Source organism: Prenolepis imparis, unplaced genomic scaffold, assembly GCF_030444845.1.
Source record: "Prenolepis imparis isolate NDT839.2.m4 unplaced genomic scaffold, iyPreImpa1.0 SCAF_4, whole genome shotgun sequence".
NCBI classification, from domain to species: Eukaryota; Metazoa; Arthropoda; class Insecta; order Hymenoptera; family Formicidae; genus Prenolepis; species Prenolepis imparis.
The window spans coordinates 475871-492195 of NW_028141162.1; the positions used below are offsets into that span (position 1 = coordinate 475871).

Below are 16325 nucleotides of genomic sequence, written 5' to 3' on the forward strand. Positions count from 1 at the left end.
ATTAATTCTCTCACGTATCATTGCGTAATTGATAACTTGATAGGACTAGTAATTCGGCGAGTTGAATCACTTGTCCACTCTGATATCGTTATACAATGATTCTTAACGTGCATTTAAAGTTAAACCTGACTCCATTTTATCTCTCTATATATATATATTTTCGTTTTTATACATAAATGTGAAACTGAGACTAGACGATTATTGTATCTAACATCTAGTGCGGCGACAAATATAAATGAGATTATGCGAGCCAAAACATGGCTTATTGTCTAAATCTACATACGTTAGATAATTTAAGATAATTTACACGCGGTTTTTGCCTATATATACGAAACGATGTTGACATTGTCCGATATCACAGAAAATACTCGAATATCATTGACATCTATATCGTATCCATTGCTATATCTCTAATCAAATATTTTGTGTTGATTGCGTCTCTCGAATCATGATACGTTTGTTATTTCATATATATTTGCAAATTTCATAGTCAGATACAGGTATGCGTAACTAATAATTAAACGCCAAGTTACATGCAATCAGACGGATCAGAGCCAGATGCGGCAAATTTTAGCGCTATGAAAGAAATGTGTATATCAAATAATATTATTAATTTATCTTGATACACACTCTCTATACTTTAAGAATAAATTGTTGTAAATATGCCATATAATGAAATACACTATCTAATCTATCATTTATTGTTTTATTCATCGTACCATTTCGATCCTTTATCATATATTAAATTTTTACGTTTATATAGAGATATATTTTTCAGAGGCGTAACTTTGGAAAAATGCGCATTTAATAAACTATAAACATAGGACGCGTCTCTTAAATAGAGATTATGGCCCCTTTAAAATACAATTGCTTGTACTTTCATGTTACAACTGGTCACAATGAATCAATATTCGTAACAACTTTGACGATTAAAATGACGAAGTAAAATGAGGCGACATTATCGAACATGTCTGAATAAATGAAGATAACTGTCGGAATAACGAGAGAATTGAGAGAGAAGAAAAGTAGACATATTTTTGTCCAAAGAAATTTAGTTTTTCATGATATAAATTATAACGATGCGTCTTACAAACATATACATACAATTGATATAAAATAAATCGATAATTTCTTTTTCTCTTACCTCGGAGGAAAGAAAGACGTAGGATATATTTTGCATTGTAAAAAAGTACGTAAAATTACATTAATAATAAGTGCAAAATTACACGATAAATAATGAATATGTATAACATTTCCATTATTTATCGTGTAATTTGACATTTATTGTTAATGTAGTTTTACATATTTTTTTTACAGTATGGGAATCGCTAGAATTATATATTTGGAAGAAGAAAGAAGGATGTAAACAAATGCATGCGCTACGGGAGAGACTAAAAGAATTGCTTTCGCATAAGATTGAATGTAGAAATACGATTTTTGAACTTTATGTTAAAACGACCTTAAAGCTTTCCTTAGAGCTCTTTGAAGCTCGGGGTTTGTGAAGGATCGAAGGGTGAATTCGTAATAAAGAAAAAGTAAGTGTATTCGAACAATGTATATAGCTAGGACAAAAAAAAATCCGTTACACAAGATTCGCTGCGAGATGAACGCCAAGAGAAATAACAGCCAAACTCAGCTGGAGATCAAGAGAGACCAATGTACGTCCATTAATTCTAATTCGACTTTAAAGCCACGGCGGTCAGGAGCCAACAACAGCACGGTACAATTCATGCATACGCTACATGAAGAAATAAATACAATCTCGATCATTGTAAAGGGACGAAAAATCGAAATCTATCACGAATATCATCATACGATGCATTCGGCCTGCATATAATCATTCTTTTCCACTCGACTAATTTTCTTTTTTTTTTTTTTGTGGGGAAAGGGGGAGTTGACTCACAATACAGAGGGCCTACTGTTAAATTCCTACAATTTCCTTAAATTTCTCTCTTAAATCTGTACACGATTAGACCGTAATGAAGAGGGGACGACACAGGATGACAACGCGATAAAAAATATCCCGTGGAACACGCGACAGACACTTGTTTTAATTTTTCTCTCGCGATCCGAAAAATATTCTTGAGATTACTATACGTTCGAATATCCGAATGTTGGAATATCCCGATGATATTGTGAAATAATCCTGAAATAAAAGGAAGGAGATAGGCTCCGCAGCAATTTAATGCAATAAAACGCGCATAAAAGCTTGGGAAGTTTTTCATATTACGTTGCTTTCTGCATCTGACTTTGCGAGTATTCGGTTCGCCGACTAATCTCATAAATTCTACAGTAGGCGTAACAATGAAAATTACACGAGTTAGTACCATTCGAGATATTCGAATTACGAATATTCGATTGTATGTTGCATTCGAATATCGAATCGTACAGACATTGACTGCTTCGATCGCCGGTTGATCGGGTCGCATCGCCGCATAATAATCTAACAACTTGTGTATCGTCACACACATTTCTCTCTTAACATATAATCCGTGTATTTATAATATATGTGAAGGTATGTATATATATATTTATATATATATTGCATATATATTAACGTAACTTTCATTTGAATGTGAAGCGGCCCGCACACGATTCATCGATTCACGCAAATTTTTCGCATATTTATCTAACATATGTGATTTGATTTTAACATCGCCAACAGCTTCAACTTGATTCGCAATAATCTTTTGCCACGTGAAACGTTGAATCGTGTGCGGGTCTTTAAATCTAAGCGCAACACGCGGTTTTCTCATTTCTATATTATAATAAACGAGCATAAACGCGAAGATAAAGGGATATCATTATTATATATAAATCTCGTTGGTTGTCTTAAAACATAATTTTGCCGAACATTATATAATCTTCCTTGCAAATCCATGACTGGTGATCGATATATAGTGATGGTCGAGGGTTCACGTCAATCAGTTTGTTTATATTTTTTTATTCATAATTTTCGGAAGAATAAAGCTCGATAAAATGATAAACTTATACTATGAGATTCATTGAAAAAAGTCGCGTGCAATATATGAAGATTGATAAAAATTGTAAAATGTCTTATAATTAATTTATATATATATATATATATATTATATATATATATTATATTGATAACATTATAAAAAACTATGAATAAAAAATATACATCATTAGCATACACATACAATATAAATTACAAAATTTGCATACATTACACGTACATTTAAAAAAAGACAGATCTGTTAACAATACCGCATAATGAATTTTTACACCGACAATAATTTATATTTAATACTGCATGTATATATTTAATAATTTATAGATTATATTTTGACATGTTTCAATATCCGTGCGCTTGAACGCTGATTCAATTTTGTAGCAAAGTACATATTATATGTAGAGTTTAGATTAAGAAAAACATTATACTTTTTTAAAACATCTCTCGAAATGTTAATCGCGAGATGAAAGGAGTGAAATTACAAAACCCATGCTTTTTTACATTACTTATGATTCAGCAACGATTGTACAATAAAAAATCTAACAGTAAAATATCTAAATCTTGTCGCGTATCGTAAAATAGTAATAATTGTAGAAAAGCGAAAAAGATAACAATAATAAAATTCCATCATGCACAATAAATCAAAAGGTAAAAAAACTGATAGCGTCGTGTCCTCTCGACCAATACTAGTCAAATATGTAACTAATATATATAATCTAAGAAAACAGGAGGAATATAATGAGGACTTAGAAATAGATAGGAGGAAAGGGGGAGGGAGGGAGTTACACTACATATGAATATGAAAAATATACATCTTACTTCCCTGAAAAAATAAGAAATAAATGGAGCGTAAGAAAAAAAATTTGAGCTTGTATGACTACAAATAGTGCAACCTGTAAATCTCTCGTAAATGTTATAGCCATTTGTAATTAATTCAAATTTTATATGTACAATTGTATAAAGCTTTACAAAGATCGGTAATATATCACTGATCGTTGTAAAGCGATATTTAAATCATATTTAGAGCTGCTCTTTCCATTGTTAATATTATATAAAACGCATTTCCCAAAACACATTTCAATTATTACCTATACAGAGACACTCTATTGAAATATACATCTTACGTAAAATTCTGAAAATAATAAAACTTCCACAATTACAAATCATTATTCTGTGATTTAGAGTTCAATTAACGATATATACTAAGCTTATGACATACCTTTCGCTGGAATCATTTTATAAACACAAGAATGACCAGCCATGGATTTATCGTACATCAATATTAATAATATAGAAAATCTAGGATATTGTTCCAAAATCAAGATTAGAATAAAATGTAATTAAATATAAATTCTACTAATTATATAATAATTAATTTGCAGCACTGTTAAATATATAAGGATATATCTATGTGATAAACAGCTAATATTATACAACTACTGTCATTGTGCCCAAATCTACTCTCGCTCACGCGACAATCTCATGGCGAAATATCGATACGAATAGTCCGTGAATCTAAACGGAACTCATGACGCATGGATACGAAATGATATAACAAAGAGACGTTCACATACAGAGAGATCTTTCAACCTTAGGGATCTGATCTTGATGACTCTCACCAATGTTAAGAGTTATATAAATCGTAACGATACAGAGGTAAATTTGTATTATAAAACTAAATAAAAAAACACATATCCTTTGTTGCAATAATGTGGCTCGAGTGATTCTATAATATATATAATAATAGCTATAAAATCTAGTTTTTTTTTCTCTGTTTCCCTCATTCTCGTTTCATCTGCATAAATTGTATAGATTGTAATATAAGATGTAAATCCATATAAAACAAATCTACACAATATCTTCAATTACGAGATAATACTGTCTATCATAGCCAGCTTATACAAACGTTTTTTTCTTTCTGTACGTGATTGATTTCAATTATCTGATTCAAATCTATGTCTCTTCGATAAAACGATATAGTGACACAAAACTACCTACACGAAGATATAGATTTCGTACAAGAGCGTTAAGAGTGTAAGCTTGGGTACAACGCAAATATGTCTTAACAAATAGTTATCAGTATCCTTTTCAACGACGTGCGAGATGACATCCTCCTTCATAATGATATGTCCTCTCACGACGCGGTACTATAATTTCTCGATGACATGCCTGCTAGGCCGTTTAAAATTGGTCCACCAGCAGGTCACAGATCTCTACCGACATTGATTCTTTACTTGAACGTACTGTTAAACGAAACATCTACAAGCAAATGCAATTAATTAAAAATTTTATATACATACACAATTTCTCTTGTCGCAAGTTTCTTAAAATCTTTCAGGAATTTGACAAGTTACCTGGGCTTGCTTATTAGGTTCAAGACGCAATAGACAACCCACTTGCTGCGCCCTCATATGAACGATACCGGCGCAGACAAAGTTATCAGGATTCGGGTCGATACCGTCAAGCAATTGCATCCCAAAACCTTGTAATCTTGTACGTACTTGTGCTAAATCCATTGGTTGCTGCGCTTTGAAAATCTTTTGCGATCGTTGTTGATTCGCCCTAGAAACAGATTTAACGATTTTGATAAACCAATCTAAATCAATTCTACGTCTTTTCTTAATCAAGTTTATTCTATATCTCATACCCGCCGAGATTTTTCCATCTTGCGAAGAATGATTCTCCGTTCATTTCCGTCGGTTCGAAAAACTTGTTAATTGTTAATGGTAACTTCATTGTGATTTTTTGTGGCACGTTATTATAAATGAAAGAGATAATCATACTCGGCGTATCTGCGAATAAAAAAAAATATGAATACATATATACATATAATAAAACTATTGATTATATTAGAAAACTAGAAAAATTAGAAAAATATCAAAGTAACATACTATTATAGTCATCAATGCATTCTCCATTGATCATTTGTTGGATCTGAGCGCCAGCCTCCAATATAGGATCAACAGATTTTACTTGTACGGCTAATTTTGCTTGATCCTCGTCTGTCCAAGATAGCTGTGGTTGAAAACTGTGTAATGCGTATTGTGTTTTGTTTCCATAGAAAAGGCCTATACGCCCAAGATTTTGCCTAAACTCTGATTTTACACCGATTTGTATCAAGTCGTTCTCGAACAAGACACCATTATTCTTACAAACAAATCTGGAAAATAAAGTTAGGGTAATTAATTCAGATATATATCTTAATATTTAAATTATGTAAAGATATTTAATTGTACATGTATCTTACTTCTTAGGATTGTATGTATTTTGGGTGCCATTGGTAGCACCAACTTTATTTGGCATATTGTAGATATCCCCCAAAACATCGAGTAGTACACCTGTGTTACTAGACGGCTGAGAGGAAGGTGGGGTCGACAGTCCTAATAGATCGGCGGAAGAATTGTTAACTGCTGCGACTGTAACAGTAGTAGGAGCTTCAGCATGGTGATTAGCGTTTGGTGCTGGACTTTTGTTTTCTCTAATTTCATTCTCCGGTACACGACCCGGTTTTTTCTTCTTTAAAACTGCAAGGATAGAAGACTCCCTCTCGGGGAATGCTGGCATTTCTTCCAGCACGGTAGCCTGTAAAAATTCAGGTATATATCTGATTACGCTAATCTCATACACATATATTTCAATTATAATACATATATTGCATATATTGCGTACCAAAACATCAGTTGAGGCAATGATGCTCAGTTGTAAATATTCCGACGCTCGCTGTTGCAACTCAGCATCTGCACTACGTAGATTACTGTGTTGTCTAAAGACATCTTGAATCTGGCTTCGAATTTCAGGAAACAGATTGACAAACTTTATATATGTCGAAAGCAGTAATGCTCGAGTCATAGGAGAGCATAAATGATACTGCGCAAAAGAGAAAGTAGATTTGTTAGATATAAATTCTTAGTAATACATATATTATTTTGTTAAACATTGGACAAACACTTACTTTGGAATGTAAGAGCTGGAACTGGACAGCTGGAGAAGACCGTTGGTCACCAGCAATGAGATTACCAAATTCTCCAAGTATGTAACCACCGACTTTAACCATATTTTCGTGACAAGCTGGCGCTTGTAATGCCTACAACAATACGCATAACATGTACCTAAAATAGTTTGAATAAAATTTTAGCAAAACAAGTAAATGGTATCTTACCTCGAAGACAGTTTTTGCAGCATAACCCTGCACATCGTCTCGATTGATAACGATTTGGATAACACGATACCAAACTTCCTCGGAGACATAATCGCCTGCTATCCTAATTAAGTTTAGAATAACATCGACGTACCAAGTGTAATCAGTCGCATATTTTTCGGCTAGAATCGCTACCTTAAGGACCATCTCCTCTCTAATCGAATAGTCGGCCGTTTCCAAATAATTTAGCATTTCCTGAACTATTTCTTCGGCATTACTTTTATCGCACATGGCATATAACAGATCTACCGCCTGTTGTCTCACGGAAACATCCTTTTCCATTTTCATCGATAATATAACGACTTCTTGATGTTTCTTTACGGCTTCATGCGAGAATTCCGAGGTAGCCAAATGGCACATAGACTCGAGTGCCAAATATCGCAAATTAGTCTCGCGGTTCGATAAAAATTGTCCGAGTTGGTTGCACGCTCGTACTAGAAGATTCGGCTCACTGTCGTTGTGAATAATTAAACTAATGGCCTCAAAGAGTACAGCATTTTTCGCGTTGGAATGCTGAACCTTCTTCGACTTTGGTGGTTCTTGAGCTTTGTTTAATATTGTTTCTAAGCACTCATTTAATCTGCCCCTCACACCTGGATCTTCAGCTGTAGCGATATAAAATTTAAATGTAGATATATTATGCAACTCATTGTGTTTTTAAATAAAATATAAATATATAAATACCTGGTGGTGTATAGTTTTGCAACAAGCGTAACAATTTGACGGATAACCATGGAGCTGGTACAAAGTAATACGTATAATCCTGTAGATCTGTGTAACTCGATGTAACAATCTATAATTGTAAAAGAAATATCAAATAATAATATTCCCATTTTTACATGTATAGATCAATCATATATTGCCAACGTACTCTACTTAATCTCGAAACTGCGAGACTAACGCAGCCTTTGTATTCATCTGGATTCCGCTTTACGAGAGCATCTATGAGCGATGCCGCGGCCGTTACAACACCCAGATGTTGATCATTTAACAGATGAACTATGCGCGACGTCCATTCACCGCCAGGCACGACATCGGGCGCGGTGCGTAGTAATCGTAAGAGGCATAATGCAGCACTTTGTTTCACAACGTCCATAGTATCTCTAGGGAACAAATATTACTTGTCAAAATTGTATGAAAATCCAATATATTTGATAACTATAAATACGATATTTGATAACTATAAATACTAATATGAACTTTATATATCGATAAATGTACTACTTCGTACCCTGAGACAAGCAGTTTTGGAATTTCATTGCCAAAGGCTTCTGCCATTTCCTTGCTACCGATATTGGCGATACATTGCAATGCCAAGTTGACATGAATTGGATTGCGCGAGCCGAGATCATTTTTTATACTTTGAATAATTAATTTGATCAAATCACTGTTAGTATTCACCAAGACTGATATGAAAAGGTAACCCTAGAATTGAATAATTGTATATTGTATCTGCACTGATGATTCTGACTGTGATGACATCAACAATTATACTTACAATTTGTTTTTCCGAATACTTGTTTGATGAAAGTAAATTGACAGCTTCCATATGTCCAAAGTCAATATCATGACCAAGAAGGAAAATGAACAGCAGCTTGCAAACATATTTCTTTTTCTGGTATCCGTCAAGTGTTTTATCTCCTTTAAACTTGCTGCGAATGTTTGCTAGTTCCTTGTTAATTCTTTTAATCTCTGCCTCTTTACTTTTACCTAGTAATATTGTTTATATTATTGTAATATCATAATGTTATTTAAAAAAGAGAAAGAACACTTTTTTTCTTCACAAAATAAGATTACAAAATTATAATTATTAATGAAAATGCCCATTTAAAAATAAAATGTATTTATTAAGAGAAGATAAAATTTTCTCTTCCTTTTTCCATGTATATTTTATTATATTTTATGCAAATATATATCGATCAGCAGTAATATATCGATAGAAATATCTGAAGAATTAATGGCGATATGCCAACTGGCTTACTGTACCAAGGACGATATTTTTATCTATGTACAGTTGTACATTAACATACAATACATAATTAAAATTGCCAGACATAAAGATAGTTATAAATAAATTACATATATAAAACTATAATGCTTTTACTTTATAAATATATTAAGAAAAATTGTATATATATTTTTTTTTAAATAAATCTTCAACTAATGATGCCAATGTGTCACAGATTGATATTTGAGAGTCAAGCTCTATCAGAGGAAGATAGGCCTGTATCAGAACTCCGCCCCCTTTCTCTTGCTCTCCCTTTCTCAGTGACACTTTGCATGCTATTTCAATGGCACGCTATCACTCGATGAATGACATTCCGCTAAGTTTAAAATATAAAAGGCACCGATATACATTTATAAATGGTTGAGAACAATAATTTGGCAATGTCAATATTCGCAAACTGCACATTAGAGAAAAATGAGAAAATATTAATATTAAGAAGAAATAAATTACAATGTGAAACTACTCACAATTTCTGATATCCGATATGAACACTGCCAATCCACGCATGCCATCTCCTCTGACGGCCGGCATTCTGCCTCGTTTGCTTAAAACTACCTGTGAATGAGATCGAGCTATAAAGATACTTGAACGTTCGTCCCCTTCAATCCGAGACGTGCTCCAACGTAAATATACTGTAATTGGTATTTGTTTCGCGCACTAAGAATAGCATGACGCAACGGATTAAACGAGACGCGTGGTCACTCTTATCGTATTTTTCTATATCGCTCCTATCGTTTCTATAATCACAAAACTATCTCTTCCTTCCTTTTTTTTCCAGATGTGATTATCGGAAAGCGTGTTATCCACGACGGAGTAAAATTCGGTTGCTTCGACTCTTTCGGAGGTTCCAGCATTCGCGAACGCGATCGTCCACAAATCACGATAATTGACCGTCGTGACGATCGCGATTAGCTCGTCGGAGCCGGCGCGGCCTGACATCGAAGCAGTGACGTTGATCTTTGACAGCACCCGGGGCAGCGATCTCTTTCCCGGAGTAAAAAGGTAGGCGCGATCTGGTCGAAATGGATGGACGATGGGTCGACGATTGAGAAATGCGAAACGCGGGACGATCGATCGATCGGAGCATTTAGGAAATACGAGAAACGAGAAGGAGAAGCGAGAGCGCCTTCATTTTCGCTCTTCTCTTCGGGCGAGCTGTCGGAGAAAGTCGCGTCGCCGGATTTTCCTCCTTTCGGAGCAAAATTTCCGCCCGATATCCCGCCGTTATTCGTAAAAGTTGGCTTGGTCTACGTACCGGTCTCGGCTAGGGGGTTGTGCGTTCACGCACGGCTCGGTCGCGGGGCGCACGGTAGGCGTGGAACTATTCGCGGACCCGTGCCAGAGACTTCGTGGCTGTGGCTGTCGCCATTTGCAACCGTCGACCGTCGACTGGCTCTCTGACGGACGACGGGCTCTACCCGTCAAAATGCCAGCGCGCACGCGCGGTTCACGCTGGCGCGTGGAATTTTCATATTTCGAACGCTCAAGCTTCACCGCTTCACCGGTCGACGGTCGATCGATCGCCGCGAAAAGGCACCGCGTGGAGGGGCGTCTCTGCGCTCTATCCGTCGATAGAACTCTCCGTAAATTGCAATATCGAGTCCCTGCAAAGAGTCCGCGACGAGAGGAAGCCGATGGACATTTATTTCCTAAGTGTAAGTATCTCTCTATCGCGCGCACTTTCACGTCGTCGCTTGAAAGAGGGAACGGATTTTGAATTTGCCGGAACGAACCGGAAATGGAAAATCTATTTTTTTTTCTTCTCATATTTTTCTAGCATTTTGAATTAAAAGAGACGATGCCTTTTATTTCGAGCAAAATTTACTTTTCCGAGATTACTCAAAATATTATTATTTTAAGGGACGAGAAAAGTTTTGCTGACTAATCGGTGAGATTAAAAATTTCGTATTTTGAGCTCGACGGTTGATTGATCGCCGCTAGCCGCTAATATGGCGCGATAGATTCGACGCGGAGTCGCGTTTTAGTTCCTTCGTCTGGCTGTTTCTTATTCGTTCATTTCGTCAAGCTATCGGTGACTGTTTCCCATATTCCAGTTCGTAATCAGGTACAATTACAAACAATACGCATTTATCTGATTGTGAGACGAGTTGTAGAATTCGAAAAAGTGATGGTTTCAATGATACATCATTGATATCTTTGTCCTTTACGAGAGGTTAAAAAGTTTTAATAGAGAGATAACGTCATTTTTCCTAATTTTTGTCTTAACATTTTAGTAAAATCTGAATCTGAGACTTTAGTATCAAGATTTATTATTTAGATATTTTATAATTTTATATTAATGCTTGAAATGGTACCAAGTAAAATTGTGTCGAAAATTAGCGAAAGGCAATGTATAACAATATTTTATAATACATCATTACATGTACAACAAAAAATTACTTCATTAAAAACTGCCTTTCAACAAAAATTAAACAAAAATTTTAGTAATGCAATAAACATAAATAATTTTTCAACATTATTTAAGTCTACGTATGTGCAGAAAGAAAGAGAAAATATCCTACGCGCAAAATCAAGCGCATTCTCTTTAACAAATTGGAGATCAATCTTAGTAAAAATTTAATGAAGTTTGAAAAGAAATTGTTAGGCTATCCTATATACATATATGTATACATGAAGTTTATGCTTCATTATATGATATATTTCATAACAAAACAACTGCTTCTCTAGATGATATTATATGTATTATGTTCCAATGTACAATGTACTTTTATCCTTTTATTCGCTATAATGAAATCAATGTAGCTAAGTAATAAATTTATGCAAATAACATATACTTTCTCCCAAGAGGAAATTATAGGTTACGTTACACTTTGCTGTATCTTTTCAAGCAACATCTCTATTCTGCCTTTCATAACAGGTTGTCCTTTCTTCGTCTTCTTCGATAACACCTTAAAATTATGCAATTTCTTTTCCTTATATTTTCTCAAGGCTTCTTCTCGTTCCGCTTTTACACGAATGGCATCCTCTGTTCTATTCTTATTCTCGTCTTGCTTGCGCTTGTACTCCTGCTTGGCCTTGTAAAAGGCATAGCTTTTACTTTTTGAGTTGCTGTTTACAGATGTAAATATATTTAATTAATATCAAAATTTATATCAGATTCTAAATTGAAATGTTGAACAATGTGTTTATATATATACCTTATCTCATTTGTATTGTTGGATCTATTTAAATTTGATGACGCTTGTAAATTCTGCTGATCCTTTGCAAGTTCCTTGTAAAATCCGCGCAACACAGCTTTCTTTCTCTTTTCTTCCCACTGATTAACTAATACACAAAAGACAAATATTAAAGAAATAGTAAATCAACCTACTTGATGGATGTTATATACATACTTTTATACTTATTGCTATATTTTTGTAATCTGTATCTTTTTTTATCAAATTTCTTCTCGCGTTTCTCATTTTTATCGTCTCCCTTTCCTGTAGGTTTCTTATTTTTAATATTTTTCATTTTATAGTCTGATAAAAATGTCCATGTGACATCAACGTTCATATAACATCCATAACCTCCACAACACATACATTAACGCCCTCGGCAATATATGACTAAAGTATAAAGGTGCCTTTTCATGCTGACGCTCGACGCTCATTTTTAGCGGCAAAAGACGTCACGTGACCAAAATTGACGAATTGGTATCTTTATTTTCGGTCACGTGACGTCTTTTGCCGCTAAAAATGAGCGTCGAGCGTCAGTATGAAAAGGCACCTTAAAACAGCTAGTCAAAGGAAATGTGATAACAGGAAAATACAGTTATCTATTTTACCTACGAGAAAAAGAGATTTATAAAAAGTTACAATTATATTATATAATTATTATAAAAGTTACAATTATATTATATAATTATTATAAAAGTTACAATTATATTATATAATTACAAATTATATTTTATTAAAAATTATTTTAATATAAAAATGTTTTATTATACAATGATTATTATTTAAACAAGATTATCTTTATTATATTATTTATCTGAAGCTACGTTAAAAATTGTAAGCATGTTATAATTCTTTAAATTCGATTAAAATTTTTGACAGAAATCAGCTGATTTCTGTCAAAAAACATTAATCGCCGATAAAACATTATAACACATATTATTTTAATATATTATTTTAAAATTTAATTAGTAATTAACACCTTATTAATATTTTTTGTCAGAAATCAGCTGACTAAGGAGCTGATTTGCTAATTAATTTTTAAAATAATAATATGTTATAAAAATTAAATTAATATGTTTCAGACACAACAGCAGTACTGGTGTCTGACTGGCACTGCCAGTTTGCTCGCTAAGTCGGAATTGCTCGGACCGCCGAGCCGAGCCGAGCCGAGCCGAGTCGAGCCGAGCCGAGCCGAGCCGAGCCGAGCCGAGCTCCGAGTTCGCACGTACGCGCGTACGCCGCGACCCGACCACCGCCATTACGACTTTGCGACCTTGGCGTGCTGCTCGTCTCGTAACTGGTACAAGCCTGTCTGTCTTGCCAGGTGCATTTTCGGTTCGCGATAAACGTTTTGTGCGCTCATCGCCGGTCCGCGACAGTACGAGTGTGAGTTTAGTGTATTTATGTACTTAATTATCGTACAAAGCCGATCGCGTCGCGAAATCATGTACCGACATCGTGATCGCGATCGCACGAGCGAGTCCATTACGCGGGCAACTTCATTACACGGACGGATCGAATTACGATACGTTGCACTTTCGATGCGAATTTCCCGAATTTTTCGGCGTTGTCGATCCGCGATTTCTACGTCGTTGAATTGTGAAATATAAAACATAGTGAAATGTAGTGCCCATTTCTTGGAATATCGGCGACTCCTAGTGCGTCGCGGGGGAGTCGCCGTATCATCGTCGTTCGATGAGGCCCTCCGATAAGTAGGCGTTGAAAAAAGCGGCGACGCGAAAACAGAGCATCGGTTTTATTCGCGCGCGAATAAGCTCTCGCGATTCTCGCGTTTTACCGAAACGCGTCGAAATGTGATATCTAAAATCCGGGCGTCGCCGCTCGTCGCGAACGAAAAAAAAGTAACGCGAGTGCAAGTGTTTCGAAGCTTCTTCGAAGAGGAGGCCCGGGGTGGCATCGGGCAACGGCGGAGCAACGATAGGGTAAATATAATTTACAATTTATTTAACTTTTCATTTGTTATTTGTGAGATTATCTCTTTATTTTTGCGATAATGATTCAAATTTTACATTGTATAATAATGAATATAAAATATCCTAGATTTTATATTTTGAAATACTTGGAATATTTAATAATAAATATAATAATTTTTTTTACTAATTTAATAATAATAAATATTTGTATATGTATAAAATACAATACATTGTATATTATATTTAAGAGATATGTAGATATAATTATTTATGTAATGCGCGTAACTGGATTCTTTTACTGTTAAATATTTTAATTAAAATATTTAATAGTAAAAATAAATAGTAAAATATTTTAATTTAAATATTTTTTATAATTATTTTCTTTTTTTAAAAAATATTTTTTTGCAAATTATGTAGTTTTTTTTAATATCTTAAAGTAAATAACAAAAATTAACTATGCGCATAATATAATCACTTTTTGAAACATTAAAATTAATATTTAAATTTTCAAATTAATTTTAATATTTAAAAAAATGATTTGGAATATTATAAATAATTTAAATATTTTAATAATTGTTTACATAATATTTATATTTACGTTTATATTTTACAGATTAACATTGTCTACAATTCCGCACATCAAATTGGTGAGTGTTGATTTATAATATTTAAAAAAAAATTTTAAGGTAATGTAGTTGTGAAAATTATATCAGAAATATTTTAATACATTTATATATATATATATATATATATATATATATATGTATATGTATAAGATAAAAATATTAGGAATAAACCTTTTTTCTCTGATAATTATAATATAATTTGCAATAATAGATGCATTGGTAAAATTCTTTTTATTCTTATTTTAATTCTTGCAAATTGTTTGATATCAAAATTTATCTTTTTTTATTTTTATACTTATTACACATTAAAAGAAAAGGCTCAAATTAATTGTAATATTATATATAAATTATATATCACAAATTCATTATCTTGAAATGAATAAATTAAGATAAATTATTGTATATATGTGTTTAATTTTTGAATGTGTCTCATAATAGAGATTTTTTCAACATGCATATATTATAAACATAAAAAATAAGAAACGTTTAATAGTTATATCATAACACACTTCAATTTATTTAATAGAACGCGCGTTAATAATTAAATTATATCTATTTTTATAATGCGCTAATTTTATCTTTTCTCCAAATTTATTTATGCAAGTTTATTGATAACTTGACTTTAATAAAGTTTATTAAAAGTAAAGTTTAGTTTATTTGAAACAAAGTAAAATAATATTTAATAAATATTTTGTCGCGAAACAAAGAATATAATAAATTATTTTGAAGATTTAATCAATGATATTCATAAATATTAAAATACTTTATATTTCTTTGAAGAGATTTCCCCTTTCGAGAGGAAAAGAAGCATCCAGAGTTTATTTTTTATCATTTTTTACTAATGTATATACGTATAGGCCTTTTTACATATTTCTGGCTGCGTTTCTCCAGGCCTGCTCAGTATTATTGAATTTTAAATATATTATTGAATTTTAAATTTTTGCAACGAGAATGTTGCGAATAATAAAAGCTATCGACTTATATTGCGGTTAATATTTATGACTGTTGCCGAGAGTCGGGGTTCAGAAAAGTTGCCGCCACCTCTGCTTGTTGTGAGGTACTCTAATAATAATAATAATAATAATAATAATAATAATAATTGGCAGTTCATGTTGGGGAGCGCGGTGGTTTTATGAAAATATAACATTTTATTATTTTATAATTTTTATTCCATATTATTATTTTAAAATTTAATTAACGAATTAACATTTTAATCAGCTGATTTCCGTCAGAAAATATTAATGTTTCACGTTAAAAAAAATGTTACAGAAATCAGCTGCTAACTGTCAAAAAATATTAATCGAGTTTCAAAAATTACAACATATTATTTAAAAGATATTATTTTAACTTTTATAACAAATTATATTAAAAATTAATTAGCAAATTTATAACATATTATGATTTTA

At 33.1% G+C, this 16325-nt stretch overlaps 2 protein-coding genes and 1 long non-coding RNA gene across 4 annotated transcripts; 1 reads left to right on the forward strand and 2 right to left on the reverse strand.

Moving 5' to 3' along the window:
* Positions 1-134: 134 nt before the first annotated feature.
* Ap-2alpha (adaptor protein complex 2, subunit alpha) lies at positions 135-10573 on the reverse strand. Of its 2 annotated transcripts, XM_083036985.1 has the most exons (14): positions 10439-10573; positions 9651-9738; positions 8674-8885; positions 8407-8600; positions 8047-8278; positions 7860-7968; positions 7137-7780; positions 6930-7061; positions 6647-6844; positions 6225-6559; positions 5869-6137; positions 5625-5769; positions 5332-5539; positions 135-5236 (listed from the first exon to the last, which is right to left on the reverse strand). In XM_083036985.1, exons 2-14 carry the CDS (start codon positions 9712-9714, stop codon positions 5159-5161), a joined length of 2820 nt encoding a protein of 939 aa, XP_082893111.1. In that variant the 5' UTR covers positions 9715-9738; positions 10439-10573; the 3' UTR covers positions 135-5158. The 2 variants fall into 2 exon arrangements, with proteins under 2 accessions (XP_082893111.1, XP_082893112.1); XM_083036986.1 differs by lacking the exon at positions 10439-10573 and having other exon boundaries at positions 9651-9757.
* Positions 10574-10753: 180 nt separating this feature from the next.
* On the forward strand, positions 10754-14941 carry LOC145935540 (uncharacterized). The gene is made up of 3 exons (XR_014425246.1): positions 10754-11248; positions 13442-14302; positions 14907-14941. It is a non-coding gene; the product is annotated as an uncharacterized LOC145935540 (long non-coding RNA).
* LOC145935535 (uncharacterized) lies at positions 11839-12738 on the reverse strand. The gene is made up of 3 exons (XM_083036989.1): positions 12537-12738; positions 12342-12468; positions 11839-12252 (listed from the first exon to the last, which is right to left on the reverse strand). Exons 1-3 carry the CDS (start codon positions 12721-12723, stop codon positions 12003-12005), a joined length of 564 nt encoding a protein of 187 aa, XP_082893115.1. The 5' UTR covers positions 12724-12738; the 3' UTR covers positions 11839-12002.
* Positions 14942-16325: the final 1384 nt, after the last annotated feature.

Coding starts and splice junctions, on each gene's coding strand:
- Ap-2alpha (XM_083036985.1), bottom strand. CDS start 9,714: ATGCCGGCCGTCAGAGGAGATGGCATGCGTGGATTGGCAGTGTTCATA. Junction 8,886..9,650: donor CATATCGGATATCAGAAATT/GTGAGTAGTTTC, acceptor CAATATTACTAG/GTAAAAGTAAAGAGGCAGAG. Junction 8,279..8,406: donor CCAAAACTGCTTGTCTCAGG/GTACGAAGTAGT, acceptor TTTGTTCCCTAG/AGATACTATGGACGTTGTGA.
- LOC145935535 (XM_083036989.1), bottom strand. CDS start 12,723: ATGTGTTGTGGAGGTTATGGATGTTATATGAACGTTGATGTCACATGG. Junction 12,469..12,536: donor ATATAGCAATAAGTATAAAA/GTATGTATATAA, acceptor TTTGTGTATTAG/TTAATCAGTGGGAAGAAAAG. Junction 12,253..12,341: donor AACAATACAAATGAGATAAG/GTATATATATAA, acceptor ATCTGTAAACAG/CAACTCAAAAAGTAAAAGCT.